The following is a 23,851-nucleotide window of genomic DNA, read 5'->3' as shown; positions in this document are numbered from 1 at the left end:
GCGAAGCGGTGAGGGCCGAGCCCGGAGGCATGGCTCGGGTCGGCGCGGCGCGGCGGCTGGCGAGGGCTGGGGAGTGAGGTGGGGTGGGAGCACGGACATCGCGCGGCTGAGCGAGTGTAGTTAACTTTCGCGTCTCAAGGCGCCAATTATTCTACCTAACAATTGTGCTAAAGCAGTTGTTAAAATGTCCTATCCCCAAGACAGCGCCTATCATCATACTTGCAATGCACATTACGACACACTTCAGCGTGGCATTGGGACAGCCGATAGAACTTATGTCACACGTGCATCGAGGTGCGGAGCTATATTTTGTATAACATATTAGTATTAAGGCCTTGATTGAGCAGATTGGTGTCTATTGTTTCGCATGGTAATCGTCCAGAGACGTGGGAGCTGGGGGTTGTGAGTAGTGCCGCAGCCAACGCCCCAATTTAAACCGATTACTACGATTGCTCTAATATGTGGTCGCAGCCCCCAATAGCGAACCGTCCCAACTAGGAGCCAAAAAGCCGGCCACTCAGGGGGATTCGAACCGGGCTTCTCCCACCGGCCAATTCACGAAACGAACGTTCATCCACTGAGCTACCGAGAATGGTCCTCATCCGCACAAAACAAAATGACATTGACCCGCTAACCGCCAATGACAGTATTGTGACATTTGATCGCGTTTGACCGCGGCGGGTGGTCGCTGGTTTCGGCAGCTCAGTGGATACACGCTAGCGTCGTAGGGTGACCGGTTGGAGAAGCCCGGTTCGAACCGTCCCAGGTGCGCGACTTATTTGTTCCTAGATGGAACGGTTTGCTATTAGTGGCTGCGACCACACATTAGAGGAACAGTAAGAATTGCTTAAAGTTGGGACGCCGCGCTATCCAAAAACCCCAGTTCCCACGTCTCTGGACGATTGCTGTGCGAAATAGTAGACACCAATGAGCTCAATCAAGACCTTAATACTTACCTGTTAAAAACAATGTAGCTCCGCAACTCGATACACGTGTGATATAAATTCTATCGGCTGTCCCAATGCCACGTTTAAGTGTGTCGTAATGAGCATGGCAAGTATGATGATAGGTGCTGTCTTGGGGATAGGACATTTTAACAACTGCTTTAGCAAAATAATATATAGCAAAAAGCAAAAAGAATAATAGCAAAAAGAATAACTGGCGCCTTGAGACGCGAAAGTTAACTACACTCGCTCAGCCGCGCGATGTCCGTGCTCCCACCCCACCTCACTCCCCAGCCCTCGCCAGCCGCCGCGCCGCGCCGACCCGAGCCATGCCTCCGGGCTCGGCCCTCACCGCTGCGCTGACGTCACAGGTGGCCCACATCGCCTTCCAGCCACCGACCCAGACCGGTGGCATACGGTGTGGGTAGGCTGTGCCGCTTGACAAGTAAGTGAAGCGGCACAGTCTACCGGTACCAGACGGCTGCTGCCAATGCTGAGCCATAGGAACCCGGTGGATAAAGAGTTGTAGAACATCAATCTGCCCCCGAGTGTACGTGTGGAAACACATATCAAAATATTCTCTAATAAATTCTGCATTGGAATCAACTCTCATTTTTTGCCGAAATTTGCCTAAACCGTTACTCCAAGACATCAAAGCAGATGTCGCGTGGCTCCCAGCGCCCCGCTGCATACCGCCGCTGGAGGTTCCCTGCCTGTACGGGCTGGGGGGAGGGGTTACATCCTGTTTTGACCTTTAGAGATAAGCTGCTAATAGTTTTGACATAGCTAGATGTTAAAGTAATTTTTATACGATTTAATCACGTTTAACTTCTTCTTAACGCTTCCATGCCCACGCTGCATTGCTAGCCGGAAACGCTTCTACGCTAAGTCAATGGGGCGGGGCGGGGGAGGGGATGGGGTGGAGCAGGGGAGACAACCAAGCTATTGGGGAGCAGGCACCATTAGTCGAACCATTTGAAGGTGAAACAAAGTTATCAAGAGCAGTGAAGGGCGCGATATGAATAAATTCGTGCTAGGAAAGACAGAATCACCATAGTGCTCTGGTTAAAAGCTATTGTAACAGACTCCTCGCCTCTCGTCCCTACTGAACGACACTCAGACTCTGTCGTTTCCGTCTTATCTTGTTAGTTCTGTTTTGACAAGTTCCACGCGCCCTTTCACACCTTGCCTTTCCCCTCCACCCCACCTCGTTATCACATACGCCCGCGGCTGTTCCCACCGCCATTAGTACCAGCTGAGGCCAGCCACAGTGTCGTCCCAGAGGCGGACCCTGGTGGACGGGGCTATCAACCACACCAAACATCGTGTTATGCGCTTGCATTTCTGTATATAGCAGCTGGCAATGCCCCACTTCATTTTGTCTCGCTTTTATTAAACTTCGTGTCACTATTCATCGTTAACCAGAATAATCCCATGCTAAAAAGGGAATGTTACTGGCCGTTCGTCGACTCCCTCAAAACTCTGGTCTAAATCCGCCTCTGCCCCATCGGCGTCCCTTTCGCACGTGTTTGAGGGCGGCTGATCGGTCAGCAGATAACGCGGTGCGTTTGATCTCCCCACAGCTGGTGGGGAAGGCCCGAGGGGAGTTGACACTTCGTGGAATCGTAGGGTACCTAAGGAACCAGTCGATCTATTAGCTTTGCAAAATATGACGGGGGCGTAAAAAGCAGACAAGGCGCAATATGACGGACGGCGTATAACTGGTCGCAACCACGCCAGTACGGGTCTTGTGATTTTCCATCACGCCATCGCCGCCGCACCGTTTAACCATAGTGTAATAAATAACTAATATATAATATAATATAATAAATAATAAATAATGGTTAAACTACCCATCCCCCGGCTCCGGTTGGCGAGTGTGTTTACCGCCCTCAGAGCTGAGGAGACGACCCCGCTCATCTGAGACCAATAGCTCAAACTTCCCGCCGTCACCGCAGAACGCTTTCGATGCTCCGCCCCTTGACAGGTGGTGGGCGCTGATTGGTCGGGATTCATCGCTGTCGCTGCTTCATCCTTCCTGTTTGGATATGGCGCCGCCCACTCAGAGCATTACCGCCAATGCCTACAAAATGGACTCGGGACCGTGCGTTCACTGGGCACATCGGCTCCGGGACAAAATAAGCACTGGACAATTCCACCACTGGTCTATACGGCGGCTGATCTGGCCGGGACATTTCAATCACTGGCCACAACGATCATTTCCGCACTTAGGGGCGGCACATCCCCTGGACACTTCAACCACGGGACATTTCAACCCCTTGGCCTCTTCTGGACAATTTGAACCCTGGCCTCTTTGAATTTACCCTATCTGCAGCCAGTTGGCCACATTTGGACCATGCAATCCCGGGACAATATGAACTCTGGCCCATTCAAGGCACTGGCCATTTCGAAGACTGGACACATCGAGCCCTGGACATTATGAACCCTGGCCTAAATAATACGCACCCGGGCTGTCTTCAGCTTTGGTACAAAATATTCTCATTCGTTTCTATTTTTCCTGCGACGTTTTGTCCCAAACCATTTTAATGTTTTGTCTGTAATTATAGGTACTACATATGTGCTTATTTAAACACTATTTCATTGACCAAATTTTCGGCATTCCTCATATATGATAGGCGCTCAACTGAATTGACCCATCCTTTATCGCATTCCTTTGAGGTTCCTTTTAGTAACGTTCTCGTACATATTGTATTAGCTTTGCTGAAGGTGAACCAAGCGAAGCCGTGGCAAAAAGGTCGCAACAAGTCATATGTCATGTTTTAATGATAACCACATGTATATAACACTCATTTATGCAGGCTCGTTTGATTTTGCATTCCAATGCTGGCTAACAAACATCAAACACCGGACCTTGGAAATACCAACGGGGGCCACGAGATTGCATCGAACAAATTTCATGATCCAAAGCAGCGATGCAGTTAGTTATTATTCGAATGAATGCGTCTCAAATAGTGTCTAGCAATGTGAGTGGACTTTCAATGCGACCATGTTGACTCTTGCATCTGAAATGCGGCGTAATTATGATGATCCTTCGCAGTATTCATTATAGTTACGTCGCCATTTTGACTGCATGATATACCTGCGGTGGTGATGGTGCTAATTTGATTTTCAGCCAGCAGGAAGAGTCAATATTTGTGTCAGCTTGTGGCTGCGGGCTCATGAGATTGTCTTTTGACTTGTCAATATGGCGTACATGGACAACATGGACAAGCAGGAGGTTGCACGTGCATGCGCGTGCTTTTGGACCCGCCTTGAGAAGGTCATCGACGCGAAGGGCGGTCAAATAGGATGAGGGATAGGTAAAAGGTGACCGATTGATGGGATGTTGTTAAAATAGTGCTTGGAGCTATATTTTTAAATTCATGACCAAATAATCCCGTTTGATATTTATTCCCGATTATGCTGCCCCACCCTGTATGTTATATTGATATGCCATTATTCATTCATTCATTCATATTTATTTTGCACCAAACATTGGCAAATTCCCGACAGCTGATAACAAACAATCATCAGAAATGACAAAACCGTCATGTGTCAGCACGGAGCTTAGGTCACAGGGGTCACGGCCCCCGGTGGGAGGTAGCAGGTCAGCAGTCGTAGTAGGCGACGCGAAGCTTGGCTGTTGTCCCTCATCAAGAAGCGGATGCTATCTGCCAGTCCGTCTGGGGCGCGCGATGGCGTCACCCTGTGACTGCACGACCGTCCGGCAGCTGCCTCGAGCACGGCAGAGAAGTCGTTTCCGCACATGCGGGACAGTTGGAGAAGAAGAGAGTCGCCAAGCAAATCGGGGCACATGGCCAACTTCGTCAGGCCCGAGAGGAATGCCTGCTGGAGACGGTGTTCGGACCGCAGAGCACCACTTGCAGCCCGGAAGCATGCCGACCGAATCAGCTCATGTGCTGGGGCGATACCGGCAGCAGCGAGGAGCGCTGAGTGGTGGGCGCGGCGAGGCAGCCCCAGCGCCGTCTTGAGGGTCGCTGTCTGAGTGGCGTGCAGCTCTTCGATGTCAGCTGAGTTGAGTGGAGCGGACGAACAGCCGTACGTCAGTGCTGGCTGAACCACAGTCTTCCAGAGAAAACATTTATCTGCTGGACAGAGCCCAAATGCCAGCATGCCGGCAGGCGCAATTATACCATTGTGTGTCCATGATCCAAGATTCATAACCCAAGGCGGCTTACATTTTTTTTTCGTAGGAGGGTGCTAAAGGGTGCTTTGCCCGTTGCACATTTGCATGTTTTTTTTTTTGGGGGGGGGGGCACGTGTTTGGCTATGCCGTCCATTTCAGAGGCCGGACAATGTCAAGAAGTCAAGCTGTGTGCCAAATATGTCGCGCCTCTCTCTCTCTCTCTCTCTATCTCACTCCCCTCTCACCCTCCCACACTCTCTCCCCAGGTGTTCCGGGCGACTGGACCGCTGCCGTCTCCGAACCCACCTCTGACGGCTCGGCTGTCTCTCTGGCCCACCTGGGCTTACCAAGCCGCCAAGAGCTGAGGCTCACAGTCACCTGCAGTCGAGCCGCCGCCGTCCCTGGACAGGCTCGGAAAGGTCAGACAGCCACGCCAGGTGGGCTCAACGCGGCAGGTAGAGGGGGGAGAGTGGAGAGGGAGGGAGGGAGGTGGGGGTTGGGGATGAGAGTTGACGGGGGAGGTAAGGGATGGGGGGCAAAGGAACGGAGAAGGAATGATGAGCGTTGACGGGGGAGATAAGGAATGGGGGGGGGGGGGCTAAAGGGATCAGAGAATCGGAATAGTTTGGGTTGAGGGGATGTTTATGTTATGTTTAGGAATGGGTTGTGCTTATGGGAATCGAGGGAGTGAAAAGGGGAAGGAGTTAGATGCGGCTAGGCATTGAAAGTGTGATTTAGGCGCTGGGAGGACGAGAAGAAGAGTTTGGAGGATAGGTATTGGGAACGACTAAGGGCTATATGAGGAGATATGGGGAGGTGCTGAGACTGATAAAAAGTCTGCAATCTTGGGACAGGTCAGAAATAGTGTAATATACCAGGACATCGCGTTGGAGGAAGTATCCATGGAATTTCTCGGAGTGGTGCGTCGCAGTGAGGTTGGGGAAGCTCTGAGGAAGGCAGAAGGTCGCGGAAGGTCATGTACTGTCGCCGCGGAAGTTAGTCAGAGTCGCAGATTTACCGAGTCTGCTAGTACACCCACGCCGTCGGCTGCAGTTTGTCCGATGCAAACGGCATGCAGACGGCATCGTCATCGACGATAACCCATATGTGGATGTTGAAGTGGCATGGAATGAAGTCCCGCAATACGTAGGGAGGTGGAATCAATGTGCGTGTTTTCCTAGTAAAAAGTTGCCTTAATCCTCGCCGGCACAGGGGGGTGATGCAACCCCCCCTAAGGTTTTTCGCGAATAACTCGCGTAAAAAGCCGCCGATTGCGACGAAACTTTCAGTACCCTCGCATTGATCAATTTTACACCTACCCTGAAAATTTCATGACCCTGACCCTAATGACCTTTGACCTGTGACCTCCTTTCCGTGACCATGTTTGGCCGAAATCGCGATTCGGCGTATGTCGGCTCGCATTAGCCCCGCGTTTGCAAGCTTTTGGTGGTTTCAAACGTTCAAACATGTGATTTGATGTTGCTCCCATACATTAGGGTGGGTTTCAAGTACACCTGAAGGTCAGGTCAGGTCATTGACCTTTGGTGACCTCGGGTGACCTCGGTTCACTTTTTCGAGTTATACATGTTTGTAGGCTAGTTTTTGGAGCTGAATTCGAATTTAGCAACCATTTGAACATTTACGAAGTAGTTTTGGTGCCTTCGTAACATGTTACGAAGCTGTCAGAGGCGGTTGACACGTATTACGAACACCCGTCACAACCCCTACCGGTTGACCTGACCTGACCTGACCCGACCCGACCTGGTCTAAATGCTAAAAGACATCATCTCTGATCAAAACTAACACGATATTCGTGATCAGCACCCCGGAAAACCAACATAGCAGCCACACTTTACGACTTTCTAACAGGTTCCGATTTTCCCGGTTTTCGGGTCATTGACCTGACCTGGAAGGTCACCCGATGACCTAGGACCTTAAAATTGGGTATCATCGGCTTCCTCTCGTAACGGGCAACACGCTCGTTTTTTCCGCGAAGCTCTAGCTTGATCAGGGGCCAAACGCGAGGGGGAGGGGGGGGGGTCTTACGAAGCTCTAGCTTGATCAGGGGCCAAACGCGAGGGGGGGGGGTCTTACCACCCCCCCCCCCTTGTGCCGTCGAAGGACGCAAAATGGCCTGTGCCGGCGAGGGTTAATAACCTAGCTCAAAGTTCAACTGCTTTAAAAGCAGCTCAGCTTACTTTGATTAAAGCATTGGTAGCTACTTATTGTGCACTAACAATCTTGCAGCTTGAGCGTTTTTACGTCTTATTAAGCCCCACCAACTACCTTTGACATTACTTTGAAGTTAATGGTACACAGCTGCTTTGATGTGCCGGCTAAATCAGCATCACCTATATAGCCCAGGTTAAAGTTTCACAAAACATGAAATCCTCCATTCCAATTAGGTGCCTTTTAAACGAGGTGCCCCCAAAAGGTCAAGGCGCTCGTTATAATCAGTAGAATATATTGCAATCAGCCTCGGGCCACTAATGGCATTTCCTTTAGCCATCTACCGCGGAAAGGTCATCGAAATGTCCGGGTGAATAGTGCCAGGAGACACATAATGGGCGTAACGACTTCCTTCGGCCTCCACTCGCGATTCCAAAATGAGGGTTTGATTTGGAGGAAGAAATTATTCAAATGAATTCCGTTAGGCTTGGATCACTTCAAATGTCGCGAATGAATGATAAAAAGAAACCTTGGCTCCTCCAAATTGTTTGCGCTTTGCCGTGCTAGCATGTGACGGGTTTATTTATTTATTTCAGAACGTCACCTAAATCAAACTGCGTCCGTATTCGACGAAATTCTGTCAGTGTGAACATTCTGAGATAGCCAGCAATGAGCTTGTTCTGCACGCATGTCCTACCTTATCATTGCTCTCATTGTTACGAGAAAATGACATCTATTGTTCCTATTTACAACTGTGTGTCCTGGAGCTTGACCTCAGATTCAAATTGATATTTCAAAGCGCAGGTGCGAGGCTAGACTTGATATTTCCCAAGCCCTTTTGAGAAGTGAGGTCAAAGTGTTCATCTATGCAGATTCAAAAAACACTTGAAATGCGAGTCTAGTACCGGCAACGCAATATTCTCTGCATTGGCCCAAGGTCGATGCAATTCCGCTTAGCCTGGCCAACAGTTTTCTTCCACATTAAAAAAGCAAACCATTCATACATGAGCCATGATAGCAATTATAACTTAACACACGGTTAGACTTGTAGTAAGAAATTTCACGGTTTGCGTCAAACCAAGGCCTAAAAATACGACCCATCTGTTCGGAATAGCCAAACGCGAAGCATATATAGCGATATAGCGTGCTTTCATGCATATTTACGTCTGGACAACGAGTTGCGTTGGAGAGGCCGGAAATAGTGGCGATTTCAGGACTGCAAGAATGGACCGTCATTGGAATGATTCTTTTTTAAACCGCGCACTGTTTTCGGCCGGAATTTAATAGTTACTACAAAATATTTTGTAATTACGTTTCCACCAAGAATGAATGCCATCAGGGCTAAATTCTTACTTCTTTTGCATTTTGTCAAGAAGCATATAGTGCTGTTATATTGCAGTTTTAGCGCGTTTGTTACAAAATATGAAGCGAATAAGCGCCAGTGTAATTCATATACACTGTGTAATTCATCAGTGTCAGAAGTTAACTTGTGGGGAAGCTATGCTGATGCTAATTGACCTTGTCCATCCACTATAAGTTATTAAATATTTTGCTTTGTGTATTCCAAAAGGAGAAGGAACTATTTTATTTGTGCCTTAATGTCTGAATTGAAGGTAGATCATTAAATTTTCAAGGCAGTTTACAAACAAGCATTTGGTCTTTCCCATACCTGCTGCATTGCATGATTAAATCGAGACATCCAGGCATTTTAATGGCACGTGCACTGTACCACACTTTTCAAAGTTTAATGCAGTGCTTTAATATTGCCAGCCGTGTGGTTCAAGGGGTGTGGTTAAACGCGTTGAACCACACGGCTGCTGACGTCACTATCAATTATAGTTGTGAGCTTTTTGGCAGGTATGGGAAACACCTTCCAGCCCTAAGGCCGGGAATTCAATAAATGTCACCTCGCTTTTTTAGCGAAAAGCACCTCGGGCCTAACGGCCCTCGGAGTTTTCGCTAAAAAACCTCGGTGACATTTATTGAATCATCCCGGCCCCGGGCAGGAATATATTTTCTCGTATATTGATATAAGCAGTGGCTAAGAAGAAAAGGTTGATCAATCCTGAAGTTCAGTCATCGTACCTCAACTTGGCAGCAAGATCCCCAAGAACAGAGGAAATATTGTATACCTGTCCTGTAAATCAAAGCATTTTTGTGCCTGCAAAGGCTTAAGTTCTTTGTGGTGTGTTCGGAGTGAGGCTATATGGCAGTTTTTGTTGTATGTTTATGTGGAGATTGAATATAACTGAACCCTGTGCTTGTTTGTATACTTACTATGGTCAAACAGGGAACAGCACATTCACATAACATACTCACCTAGCACCTAACTCATAGCTGTACCCTGCAGGATCTGTACTTGTTCATGTCTCGAGCATTAACAAAGCACTTAAGTAGCTTAGTAATCATTTCCCACATTTTCTGAGCATCTAACATGACATACCGCAGTGCAGAGCAGCTTCAGAGAAGAAACACTTTAAATGCACAGACTCACCAGCCACCCAATGAGCCAGTTCCTCAGTTGACTGTTTCCTGGATGCAGCTTGGCAAGGTGAGCTAACTATTGGCAAGGAAGGCTAGCAGGTAAGATTGAGTTAGGGTGAGTACCTACCTATAACTGGGTGCTACTGCTATGCAGGTCTTGGGTAGGCTGCAAATATGTGTGATAATTGAGGTTAGGTCAGCTATCGGGTTCTTCAGGTATGCTCATTGCTCAGGTCACTTTTTTATGGACACTTGGCAAATTAAAAACTAACATAACCTAATCAAAGCTGAATCTTGATCTAAGCTAACCCGACTAAACCACACAACTGCTGACTATAGGAACTAAGCACCTACCTACTTGTGCCTACATCTCATACCATGTCAAAGTAGAGTTCCTTGGTGGAAGATTACCCTCAGTACTTTTTATCCCAGCCCTGTGAAGAAAACTAATACTTCTAAGCTCTGAGTCACTACTGGCCATCCACAGGAAGAAACGCCGAGACTGAGAGCTTTGCCATTGTATATTGGACCAACAATCACTATCACGAATGACTATGAACACATTATATGATCACATCGTTGCATGGATTGTCACATTGACAATTTTATAACAATCCTTTTTTCAAGAAATACAGTAATGATTAACTTGAAAATCAACATAAAGTGGATTTAGTGATCCAAGCTTTCTCCTCCAGTAGCAATGGAATGATCGCATGTTTCATTTGCCAGACACTGAGTACCTGATGCACATTACAATCTGCATAGCATCTATATAAGCATAGTAAAGCTGCCAAAGTCCTTTCATTCTATATTTTTAACTTGATAATTAGCACTAATTTATCTTGCTGTTGTAAGTTATGGTTATCATTCAGTATTCATAGCAATACATCAATATGCGCTCATCAGTCATTTTCTGGCATGATCCTGCTCAGCGCGCTCTTCAGTATTGCTCCAAGAAATGCAAATCATAGCTTGTTTTCGGCCAATAAGCTCTTTTAATTTTACTTTTTCTTGCTGATATATGAGCCCGATCAACTTGTGTTTATCAACCAAAATTTCATAACTTTAAGTTCAACTTGATATTGATATTGTTCAGGAGTCAGGACCTCTGTCAGCCTCCTGGATACTTCGGATTGTTTTCAGTCACATGCTTCTTAAATATGATATAAGTCAATCTTAAGGGATTCAAAACATCCAACAAAACGACGCACAAGAGTACGGAAACAACCAGATAAACTTAAGTCTTAAAAAGCGCCTTGGAACAGAGCCAAGTGGTGCTCCATTTGTTTGTTTACAATGATTGTAGTGCTGATGTATTTTTAGGACTCTGAAGATCGGCTGATAAAAAATGAAACGTTTTTACAAAATTTGTAAGGCAATTAAATTTATCTGAAAGAACTAAAATATTCAAAAGCCAAACATTATGAAATACATGAATCGGAACGAAAAAGTAGCCCCAAAATCCAGCCTAATCACCGGCTCCTAAAACTGCAACAAAATCAGCACTTTTCCCCGCAACTCGTTGTCCAGACGTAAATATGCTGCTTTCATACGAGTGTTTGACCCCCGAGCCTAGCTGTACTTATTTATGCCTTTTACCGAACTTCATTCGCTCTCGATCATTCATATTATTTATCGTATTTATCATCATTCGCTTCCGAATTTCTTCGCCGTGAGTCCATTTATTGGTATCCGAACTAACAGCATCCATCACTGTCATATCGGGTAATGCAGCTGTCTTCCACATTCCACGCCGGCTGAATTCCACCCTCCACATTCCACTCAGTCGTCCACACGTCACTGAGTGGACACGTGGAAAATATGGCGAAAAGTCGCCCCGGCAGCGAAACCTCGAACGGCTCTCCGTCAGTGAAGTTTGAGACCGGCCGACAGCGCTAAAAGATGAATGGTTGGGGTGGCCGTTTATAACGTCTACCACCGTGCTAATATCATAGTTGCAGGGAATGATATATAAATGGGACAGGTGGTTCGCATTGGGCTACTTAGCAAAGCAGAAGGCGAAATGAGCATGCATTGTTACGTAAGGCCAGTGCGCAGATCTTCTGATGTTTCTTATGATGCATGATGCCACTCGGGTATTTTACCATGTCTGGTAAGATGCCATTTTTTGCACCGTAGTGTCTCTTGTTGCTTATATGACGCTATTGGCTTTCTCTGCAGAGGATGAGGCACCCTTCAGGAAGAAGATCGATGCGCAGAATAAGACCCTTCCAGTGGACGTGCTGGACAGAAATAATCACCCGCCTGAAATGAACCAGAAGGACTCCGTCTTCGATATCTACCTGTGCGAAACTCACAACTTGTTCAAGGTGGGTTTTATGCTCAGTTGTGGTAGAAGCCCGTTATTGTTCCGTGATCATGCTTGTCATGAACTCCTGTCATTGTTTCAATGTGAGCGTTCAGGTGGGACATCGGAACGTGCTTTATGAATCGCTTTTTCTCATCTTTTCTTTCTATAGTTTGTTTTTCCTTTCCTCAGTCTCTAGTCTCTCCTTTTTACTCTCACTCATCCCACACTCTAACCTTCGTCTTTTTCTCTCTTCTCCTTCCTTCGTCTGCCTTTCCAGCCCTTCTCTTCCACTCTTCTCTTTTTCCTTTATTTTTCCCTCCCTCCCTCCCTATCTCCCTACATCCTCCCCCTCTCTCCATCTCTCTCTCCCTCTGGTTGACACTCTCCCCACCTCTCTCGTCAGGACGAGCACGTCTCCAACAAGAGGGGCCGCCCACGAATATCCATAGTCGACATGGACGAACACCACGCCAGTCACTACAAGGTCCACATCGAGGGCGACACAGCCGGAATCCTGGCGCTCGACAGTCCCACTCCGGGCATATTCGACCTGCCGCCCGGCTCCTATCCGGATATACAGAGGACGGCCTCGATGCTGTTTGCTAGTGAGTTGGGGAGAGAGGGAAGGGGATTGAGTTGTTTTGTTCCAAGTGTTGCGGATATGTCTGTCATGGAATAACGTTTCCTTTTGAAGCTGCTGACATTGGATATTTTTTGTTCGAGGACGCACGAAAGATAAATTTAATTCATTCCGGGAAGAGCGGGTCTCAGTATTTTGTTTTTTTTTTATTTTTTTATATTATCAATTTTGTCATATCCTGCACAGCTGTGTCTGAGTGATTCTCGAGCCATGTTATAGAAGCCTTTACTTACGCCACTCTATTTTTTTGTGAATGTCTCAGTACTCATGCTTGCACCACTGCATTGACTATGAGTTCGGAACTGTTCTGCACACGAGGTAGGATGACAGTATTGCAGTCTCACAGCTGCTGCCTTTCAACAGTGTCTGGGACCTATAGAGGCTACTCGTACGGGGCGACAGTAGGGCGACAGACATACGCCAGTCAGGCGGCGTTCGGGCGACAGTCGACGGACAGAGAATCGCGCGACAGTCACACGAGCGCAGTCGAACAATCACACGACCCGACAGGGGGATGACGCTACTTTGCTTCGCCATTGGTCGAGTACTGATGTCATTGGTTTCGAACCCAGTGACGTCACTGCTGTCTACACTCGATAACTTCTTGCCCTTGTGTCTTCTTAAATTCGGCCATATTGTTTTGTCCAGTGACGACACATTTGCGTCATTGGGTTCGAAACTGGTCCATGGCTGTAAACAAATCGCCGAGTGTCGCTCTCGCTACATCCTATAATGGCCTTGACCACGGAATCCTGTGCACCAAATCACACTGTCAGCGTTTGAAAAATGGTCTTCTGTCATACGCACGTGATACATGTGTTGAACATCCCTCATCCACTTAAAATTATTGAATTATAAATTTTTACGAGCAAGTGAACATGTTTCCTGGACGCTTCGCGGTTGGTACCAGGCACTTTGTGCAGTCGTTATGTAACAGACAGCCTGCATCTGAGGATGAATCCGCTCCCTGTCCAGTGCAGGTATTCCAAAAATCATATGGCTGTAGGTGCGGCTGCGCCTGACAGTCTCATTTTCGCGAGCGCTAGCTAAAGTCTGGATGACCTGGGAAAGAACTGATTTAAAGCGCATCTGGCATTGATGCACGTGTCTTTATATTGCCCTCAGTATATCCCAGAAAATTTCTCTCACGAATTTTAAGACGGATTTTCTCCGATCTATGCATTTGCAGTGATCAAATCACGTACAACGTAATGCGGACGGACGTGAAATCCGTTCTTTCCTACGTTTGGCAAACTATAATTTTGATCGTATTTAACAGTAAGACAATCTTCTTGCTTGTCTTCCTTCAGTTCACATTTGAGGAAGAGATGAACGCCTTGATTAATGATTATGTAACAATAACATTTGTCATTTCCCTTGCAATGTGCACCAATGCATCTTTATTCATATACTTATATCGATGAACCGCAAGTGATCAGTATGGGCCGCAATGTATTGTTATTGTATTGTTATACACCGCAAGTTATTGCTCACTCATGTGGCAATAACTTTGAACTAACAATGTAGCTTGCTCTCGTATCCGCCGATGCGCAACTTTTGTTCTAACTTTATTTTATATTTCTTGGTATTACAAAACAAGGATAAAAACTGCGCTCGTTTGCTTTTGAATCATCCTCAACCGTGTTTTTTAACGATATTGGGAATCGAATGATTAGGTTGGGAGCAGGTGTTGTATACCTAAATGCGTTGGTTTTGGCGTCATTTTTTTTTTTAATTATGTACAGGTTTCCATTTTTAGTTTTGCCTCTGATGCTTTTCTTTGTGAACATCCTTTCTTATGTAACTGGCAGGCATTGCGATTTGGATCGACGTTACAGAAGCCTATGCTCTTCAGTAGAAACTTCACAATCTTATCCACACTTTGACAAATAGTACAAGGATGTTTATTCATGCAAAAACAATCGTAGACTGTGCAGTTAAGCTGTCCCTTCGCTGCTAAATGTAGCTGCCCTAGTTTTACGCTGCTGCGAACTACCACCGGATTTTCTCAAAGAAATGGTCTCTTCAGACGTTAAGCCCTACAGCCAACATCCGAATCGGATTAATCTCAGTCATATCAAATATCAGCGAGTTATAAATGACTCGCTCATTTCACCCTCGTTATCTGGCGTTGGTGAACCATTACTAACTACCCTCCCACCTCTGTGCTACTGTTTCTGAGCTAAACATAACCGAGCTCTGGGAGCTGTTGTGTGGGATGTGACCCGAGTGACCTGGAATTGAACTGCTCCCGGGCGCGGCTGGCGGGGTTGGATGGGTTGCGCCACCGCTGTGGTCGCCGCTGCCGCCCACACTGATATCCGGTGGTCTTGTTCACCCTGAGGGATGTCAGATGATGCTTGGTGGGAGTCTGAGGTCAAATAACGCGCACAGCTGACTTGGGGTGGAAAAGGGTTAGAGGGGAGGCTGTGGTAGCTATGCGTCTTGAAAAGCTGACATTGGTGAGCGCTGGTGACGGCGCTAAACTCTCTTATTAGTGAATTCATCGCTGGTGGTGACTTTTGATGGTGACGTTGACGGTGGTGACGATGGTGATTATGATTGCTTCTGTGGTGACGGCAGTTGGCACAAGGGATGAAGGACAAACTGAATTTACAGACAAAGCTAAACGTCCGAGCAATCCTGATTTAAGTAACACTTGATGCTTCGTTTCTCCCTCTTTGCCAGATCTGAAATACAGGCGGAACGCCAGTCCATACAAGGAGTTCGGTCCCGGCTACAACTACTCCGTTCAAGTCGTGTTTGAGGACAAATTTCTGCACCACTCGTACGGGGACAAAGAGGTAAGGAACGAAGAGGTTTGGTGACATCCTGGAAGCATCCCACTGATGCATGAGAGATGTTGTTATGCATTGAAAACTGTGCACAGTGCAATGAAGACAGTTTTCTCAATGCTGTGTCGCGACGCGCTGTGGTAGCTGTTAGTTTCCAGGGACTGACTGAGGAGGGATAGGGTTTGATGGGTTTGACTGAGGAGGGATAAACTGACGTGGTTAGAGCTAGGAGAATGTAGCGTAACTGTGGTTACCTATTTGGTATTGTGCTCGTCTATGACCAGCTGACGTCTCTCTCTCTCTCTCTCTCTCTCTCTCTCTCTCTCTCTCTCTCCTCTCTCTCTCTCTCTCTCTCTCTCTCTCTCTCTCTCTCTCTCTCTCTCTCTCTCTCTCTCTCTCTCTCTCTCTCTCTCTCTCTCTCTCTCTCTCTCTCTCTCTCTCTCTCTCTCTCTCTCTCTCTCTCTCTCTCCCCTCTCTGTCTCTGTCTCTGTCTCTGTCTCTGTCTCTGTCTCTGTCTCTGTCTCTCTCTCTTTCTCTCTCTCTCTCTTTCTCTCTCTCTCTCTCTCTCTTTCTCTCACTCTCTCCCCTCTCTCCCGTGTTCCAGCTGCGTATGACGGTGAACCTGTTGACCTCCTGCCGACCTCCTCCACCGACCTCACCGCCTCCTGAGGTCGTCACCGTCCCCGCCGGCACCATCTTCTCCGCCGCCGTCCGCCGCGACTCTGCCCGGTTCGCGCGCGTTTTCCAGCTCCCGCGCGAACTGCTGGCGGGACCACTACATTTGGCGCCAACACCCGATCGCACCCATCGAGCTTTCAATGTCACAGAAAGGGAGGGAATTGTGTATGTCCTGAAGCCAAGTCGGTTACGGGAGTTAGCTGGTGTGGTGAATCTAACACTCCTCTCACGTGAGGGTGACAAAAGTGACGCGCCCGTGACGGTGAACGTGACGGTCAGTGTGAACGTGACGGCCGTCACGGGAGAGAGTGACGGAGAGGCAGAGTGTGAACAGAAGAAGAACGCCGACCACTGTGCCGTGGAGAGTACCGAGAAGGAGTGTGAGCAGCGCTGCGGAGCCGGAGCACAGGGACGCTGCGCTTGGAGACCGCCGCCCGAGGGAAAGGTAAGCGGGGGCGGAATTAGTGGCAACTGGCAGCCATACTGCCGTGCAAAGGCAAAAACTTCTATGTGAGGTCAGAGTCTGACCTCACATACCTAGTAGTTTTTTCCTTTGCACGGCAACCATAAAACTCCGCAATTATTCACGCTGGGTAAACTAAACCATGCACTATTCAGTATTTCAGTGTATCAGTAATGCCCGGGAGCAGGGCTGTGGTTCTTATATTCATAGTCTAGAAACTCATGCAATTCTCCATGGCTGGTGGCGCACTACCCAGGTCCCAATGTATCAGTCAAGCAAAGTTTATCAAGTTACAACACCTGTAAAGCGTCTGATAGATGTTTTACATGCCAGTTCAGTAAGCGTGATTTTATTCTATAGGTTTGTGTTGTACCGTAACAATGAACTATGGGGATTCGCTTACGTATACATGCTGTACAGTTTGTAGAGTTGTCATAGATGATGCTGTTCACTGAACTACGAACCTCCTAGCTTCGACGAGATATCAGTAACGTTGTATGGCTCCTTGACATTGCCTATGAATCTTTCAGAGGAACTGCCAGAATCGTCACTAAAGTATACATCAGTGACTGGACATATTCCCAATTGCCCATGCTGCCCACCCACCATATTGCATGTTCGTTCATTCATGTAATACTTTCATGTATTCATGTATGTATGATGTGTGTCGCTCAGGAGATGACCAACGAGTATGGTACGTGCAGTCCCGACTTCGGCACGTGTCCCGACCAGCGCTGCGACGAACTGGAGTCGCTGTGGCCGCAGATCTGCCCCCAGGATTGCATCGCCAGAGGTGAGGGGTTATATAGTCAGTGGCGACGGCGCAGGAGTGTGTGTGTGTGTGTCGGGGGGGGGGGGGGGGGATTCCGTGGAGGGGTGGGTCTCAAGTGGTCAAATGTTGGTGGTAGAGGAAGTCGTCCACTGGCGGATCCAGGGGGGGGGGGGGCATTTAGAGCCATGCTCCCCCAAGCCTGTTTGCCCCCCGCCCTAAAAAAAAGACCAGAGTTATAACATTACGCCTATGGCGGTGTATGGAAAGAACGGGGCCATTTCGGTCACTTCTCCCCCCCCCCCACAAAAAAACGACCGGCTGGATCCGCCAATGTCGATCCGCCAATTGCAAATAGCCTTGAGTAAGACAGCCGCCGAACTAGGCCTCTTCGGCATTTGGCATTTGCAAAGCGGGCTTAAGAGGAAGCAACACCAAATTTGGTAGCTGGGATCCTTGTTTCTTTTCTTGCACTGTATAGGCGCAATGTTGCACCCCTTCCCTGCTTACGCCAGTTTTGTATACTTTCGATGTTCATGGTTTATGTGCCTTATATGCTATGATGCTTTTCCTAGCACATATGAAACCAGTGGTATTTTTCACCTGATCAAATACGAATTCGCTCATCCAAAGCTCAGTCAAACGCTTCATATGGAAAGCGTGACCAATCACGAAAGCGAACGACTGTCGAGCTATTGAGGCCAAACGAATGTCACAGAGCTCCAGTTGATAAACGAGTGCCTAGTCAGGCCGGTTTGTTGTGCTGTGAAGACCACATATCAATCAACCATCACGAAACGTCAACAAAGATCACTAGCAAGAAACCTTTGTTTTCTCATTCGTACTTTGTAATAACATCAACTTTTGAAGCACACCCGGCGATGGCGTTTATAAATACCAACACGTTCTGCTATTCGGAAACTCCCTCCGTCAGTTATATCCTACCGCTATTCGGGAAGATTTCTCGCCACCATTTTTCGCTATTTACGGAGCGAGTTTTCCCACGCCGCTGGATTACCGTTTGTCGACCACCTAAGCCTGTTGTATCAGCTCTCTAAAATCAACAGGGAGTAGTGTTTATTCTACAACTTCAGCCGATACCGTCAATCCTGTGTTGAGCAACGGCAGACACTAAACAGATCCGGGCTGAGTTGAATAGGAACTCTTAAAAGCTGTCTGCTTTTGAACACTGAGCAGTTTAAGCGACGTGAGGGCTTGAGGGACTCCTGATCACCCAAACATGATCAGTGTTTTTTGGTATCATGCTAGTCTCGTTTGAAATAGCGCGAAATTCTTACAATGACCGAATCGCACAAAACATAGTGAACAACTTTCGTAATACAGAAATTGGCCAACCATGGATATACATTATGTAGTGGCCGATAATTCGATCTCACTACGCTATTTCGACCCTCACCTGCTACCTTCCCCTTACCGTTTGGCGTACCTGGGTTTCGATCGATAAGAACACGGGGAGGGGGCGGGGCTGGTCACGCGGCCGTAAGTTTATCGAGGTCACAGTCATCCCCTCCCCACTGGAGGCCCGGACCAACCGAAATCGAACACTCGAGCAAAACTGGCAATGTCCCTGGACGCCGTTATGAAGCAGCATTTTCCCGGAGCCCGGCTTTAGTTCATCATGTCGATGTGAAATGTGTCAAACTGTCTACTCTGAGATATGTGGCAATGATTTGATTTGCCGACAGTTTGGAGTTTGGGGGCTGGATGAATTTGAGTGAGTGGATGTAGTGTAGCGATTTTAGTTATACGCGACTCTTCTCGTTGTGTTATACCATTGGGTACATTCTGTTCTGGGGTAGACAGCAAAGCATATAAAAGAAAAGCTAGACCAATGCAAATCGATGTCAGGTAATGTGACTGACTTTTCGGTATGCGCGGGTTATCTGTCAATATTCACCCGAGTCAATGCGAGGATCTTCTTCGCTTGCGGTGTAGCACTGCTTATATGATCGGACATAACTCATAAGTTCTAAAAATATAGCCGTCTTTTAGGTGATAAATCACCACAAATTTTCAGCTCGGTTCTGGTTTCTAATTTTACATCTCATAAACGACCTTTCCCGGCCACAGCTGGTTGCTACATTTGTCTGCAGCTTGTTATGTTTAGCTGTGCTCGGAGCCTTTTACCATGTGTGGGCTAAATGCGGCGCAAGAGTTGTATATTTTGTAGTGAGATGTCTACACGGCGCAAGAGCTGTCAGAATCGGCTTCCGTAAAGCTAATTTTAGGTTCTTTCATCAGGCATGACCGAAAATTATTCCAAAGTGTTCATAGACTGAAAAACATTATCGACATCCTTCCGTAACAATGGCATACTAAATAAGTTATTCTTGGCCAAGTACGCAATACGCATACCCAGTGGGCATTTTGCTACCAAGTGATCGAGGACTGGACTGAATCAAATTACCATCCTTAGGTCGAAGGGAGCATAGGGAGTAGGGACTAGGGCGATTCCGACCCAGCCCATTTTGCGGCAGAAATTGATTACCAGACGGGAGTAGCGAAATACCGTTCCGTTGTCATAAAACCATGACGTGCTACCGTCGTTATTACGTCGCGTGGCCGGACAGATTGTATCGCTCGATTAATCGAACCTGGTACAACGCGTGACACAGTTCGAATGGCTACATTGATGGTGACATTCATAATGGGTTTGATGTCACACCAAATCAGAGATCCTGGATCAGATTATTCGCGGCACGCTTGAATAGATTGGATGGTTTCAAATATAAATCACTATCCGGCTTGGATTAATGATAGGGTCTGATACCCAATGGGATTTGACATTCGAAATACGTCTTTTCATCACTCCAGCTGCAATGTATATCTGCTTTGTCAGATAATGTTTATCTCCAAAATTACGTTATGAGCTTAAGTGCGCCATCGCTTTTCAAAACGATCAGTACTGCATGTTTGAAACGATACCAGTCAATCTCTGCTAAGACAAATATGGCTCTCCCGTATTGTAGGATGTATTGGTGGATTCCGATTGTGGTAATTTGTAGCGCTCTTTGGGCGAGATAATATAAATATAAGTTGTGACAACACCTGACGCCAAAAGGCTGGGAAGCTATCACTAGGAAGATACCTATCTGCGTATTTGTTAAATCAATTCGATTGCATAACGAATGCGTTTGGTCTTGGGTACCTAAGCCTTTGCATGTCGAAAGCACCTTCAAAGATGTTTATGCGTTGACAGGCCAGGTAAGATGCACAATAAAATAGGAAATATGTGAGAAAGAAATGCACACCGTTCCATGCTTCTATCCTCAAGATACGGAAATCCTTCTCCTCCACGCCGCAACCCCCCTCCGGGCTGGACAGGCAACTTTATCTTATGTGGGCAGCTCCCTTGGAGCGGCACCGCTGCTCCCGAGGGAGCGCACCCCGTAGCCGGGTGCAGTGAGTGCCTTGGGGCTGGGTGGCCTGTCCTCTGGACGGGCTCAGCCCCGGCGACTCACTAGGGTGCCTGCCCAGACCAATGTCTCCCCCTAATTCCTATCATCCTTCCGGCTCTGAAATGGTCTAATTGGACCGAAAGGGCCTAACCCAACAAAACAAACAACAAACAAAAGAAAGAAATGCAACACAAGGTTGAGCTTTCCATCCGTTCCATGAATCGCCAACGCCATCGGCCCCGTAGCAACAGCGGGGCAGCCTACCTCCCGGGTCAAAGTAGGTCAGCTGTTGCTAGGTCACCCCCGGGGGTCAGGGCAGGTCAGCTGACCTTGACCGGCCGGCGGCCCCGGGCGACGGGCGGACAGAGGGGGGAGGGAGGGAGGGGCGGAGACGGGCTGGGACTGCGCGTGGGTGGTGGCATTTTATTGTTGAGTTTTAGTCGTTTTTGTGACCTCGATCATCGATGAGTGTGCAATCCATCATTTCAATATTAGTATTCCGATCTCATGGTCTCCGAGCTCATCGATCTCCACTAATCATGGCTACGTCTGCCGACACCCAGAGTGTAAAAGATTATTTGACGTCCGGAGGTGAAAAGATATCCATACTAAGAGCGGCCTTTTCAGGCTGGACTGCAAAGAAGCTTTGTCATCGGGATTTTTAGGCGATCACATCCTAAGACCCATTCTTTGACGTTTATAAATGTAAATGAACGTCTATAGAAAATTGTTGCTGTAGCGCACGATACATTACTTCATTCAACAAACAATTCTCTTTTGTTTCTCTTCAGATGACCGTCGGAACGGCAGTCCGCTGCTGACATACGGCACCCACCGCGGCGTGGCACGTGGCCGCGGCGTGTGCCACTGCGAGCAGTTCACGAGCTGCACGTGCGCCACGGGGGTGCACGTGCCACGTCCGTCCGACAGGAATATGACGGAGAGGCAGCGGGCCAGGGCGACGGTGGCCACACCGCGGAGTGAGCGTGAGTAGAGAGAAGGAGGGAGGGGATGGAGGGGGATGGAGGGAGGGAGGGAGAGAGAGAGAGAGAGAGAGAGAGAGAGAGAGAGAGAGAGAGAGAGAGAGAGAGAGAGAGAGAGAGAGAGAGAGAGAGAGAGAGAGAGAGAGAGAGAAATGAGAATCTTCAGTGAATATCGATCGATTTCAATGAAACTGTAACCTGAGCACCGCAGATTGCACCTTACAACAGTTACTCTAACTACATAGAAATGCTCTTGAGATAATTCTCCCGAAGAATGCAACAATCCACGGGGCTCCACACCGAATGTACATACCCCGACCTATCCTCCTCAGCGTAAACCCAATACAGCATCCACTCTTCATCAAGATTGCGTCGACTCCGTTTTATTTCATTGCTAAAAGATGCACCGGCCGTCTCCCCTGGCGTTCGGCGGCTGAATTCATGGCCCGTTTCACCTTGACCTAGTTGGCTGATTGCCAGAGTTTTGGATGGTATCACCGGGCGCTTAATCGATCTACGCTGACGGTTCGTGGCATCGCCGCTAAAGTGAAGTAACTGATAGGTGGGTCGCTAGCTGATGCTCTAGCTGCTTCAAAGATGCTCCAGATTGGCGTAGTTTGAAAGTGCAGAGGACGTGCAACGACCTTAGTGACCTCTCCCCTTGACTCTCTCCCTCCTTTCGGAAGTCCTGGCAAGTCTCGTCTTCTCCCACTCTACCGCTCATACACCCAGGTGCAGGGGGCCCTTTAGAAGCGCTTCGTCCGCTCACCCTTGCTCACTTTCCTTCCACGGTCACTTCCCAACGGCCGCCCTCCCCCTGACCCCTCCCCCCGCTCGTGCCCCCCCCCCCCCCCCCCAGTAGCGGCGTCTCCGGAGAAGCGCGTGTGCGGCACGGCCTGTATCACCGGCTCCTCCCTCGGCGCCGTCCTCCTGCTGGCCATGATGCTACTCGTCTGCCTCATCTACGACTCCAGGTAGGTGGGATGCTTGTCTATATAATCTGCGACTCCAGGTTTGTGGGATGCTTGTCTATATAATCTGCGACTCGAGGCATATCCTTATGACCATACGGATATCTTATACCAGTATAAGATTTGAGCGCATGTGTGTGCTCTAAGATTCCAAATATATGTCTTCGGGATCTATAAAGATTGGAGCATACGTGACCGTGATATAAAATTTCAGCGTATTGCTGCCTGTGGGGTAACAGTCTGGGAAAATACATAACAAGCTCGGCCTGTGGCCTTAGGATCTCGGTCCTTGCCAACTTTTTTGCTTGGCTGCGGACGAGTTATCAATTAAAAATCGAGCTAGGATTTCGGCTGGTGCAAACCTTATTTACAAAAACGTTATCGTTCAGTAAGACACTACGCTGTTCTTACTCAGAAATAAAACAAATATAGTTTTGGCTCCACCGAGTATGTGGAATCGAACTGCGTGACCCGTTTTTCTCTCAGTAACGCTCATTTATCTTAGTTGAATCTCTGACCAATTGTATGTGGACCCTATACAATCTGACCTTTGACCTGTGACCTGGACTTCAGAGAACGACTCTGAAATTGCACCATAGATTAGTTCCAACCCGAAACGGAACACCACACGTGGCAAAAAAGAAAAGAAATATACTGTTGAGAGCCCTGGAGAGCAGCAGCGCTTCTTGGTCGATAAATGAGCGAATGATTATACTTTATCAATGCTCATCTTTGATAGACCTTCGGCTCTCGACATTCAATTGAATCCGACCATTTAATTAAATCCGATGATCTTTAACTACGGTTTCAGGTGCGGCCGATCGAGCAAGCTGCGCAAGGATCCGTTCGGTGGGGAGGTGATCTCCCTATCGCACATAACGGGAGACATGGATTTGGGAGGCCGCCAACAGATGGCTCTGCCTCCGGACGCACAGTGCGCCATCTCGGCCCAGCTGCTGGAAACTGTACCGGTGAGTTGAGATGGGATGTCAGAGATTGTACTGCTGTGGGGACGGGCTGTCAGAGACTGCACTGCAGGTGTTGAGCTGGAGACGTGGATAATAGGTATGGTGGTAAA

The 23,851-nt window shown here is 47.9% G+C and overlaps 1 protein-coding gene across 1 annotated transcript in view; it reads left to right on the top strand.

Moving 5' to 3' along the window:
• The window catches only part of LOC122393500, a 117,503-nt gene that overhangs the window by 40,232 nt on the left and 53,420 nt on the right, over nt 1-23,851 (top strand). Inside the window, exons 4-12 of the mRNA XM_043389558.1 lie at nt 5,358-5,510; nt 11,926-12,074; nt 12,459-12,660; nt 15,384-15,499; nt 16,095-16,613; nt 17,307-17,424; nt 21,611-21,805; nt 22,662-22,776; nt 23,585-23,744. Of these exons, the coding sequence (XP_043245493.1) occupies nt 5,358-5,510; nt 11,926-12,074; nt 12,459-12,660; nt 15,384-15,499; nt 16,095-16,613; nt 17,307-17,424; nt 21,611-21,805; nt 22,662-22,776; nt 23,585-23,744 (1,727 nt within the window). The remainder of the gene's footprint in view (nt 1-5,357; nt 5,511-11,925; nt 12,075-12,458; nt 12,661-15,383; nt 15,500-16,094; nt 16,614-17,306; nt 17,425-21,610; nt 21,806-22,661; nt 22,777-23,584; nt 23,745-23,851) is intronic.

The sequence above is a fragment of the Amphibalanus amphitrite genome, unplaced genomic scaffold, assembly GCF_019059575.1.
Source record: "Amphibalanus amphitrite isolate SeventyFive unplaced genomic scaffold, NRLGWU_Aamphi_draft 000538F_arrow, whole genome shotgun sequence".
NCBI classification, from domain to species: domain Eukaryota; kingdom Metazoa; phylum Arthropoda; class Thecostraca; order Balanomorpha; family Balanidae; genus Amphibalanus; species Amphibalanus amphitrite.
Note: the sequence above shows the minus strand (reverse complement) of the source record. Positions and strands in the feature narration are given on the sequence as shown.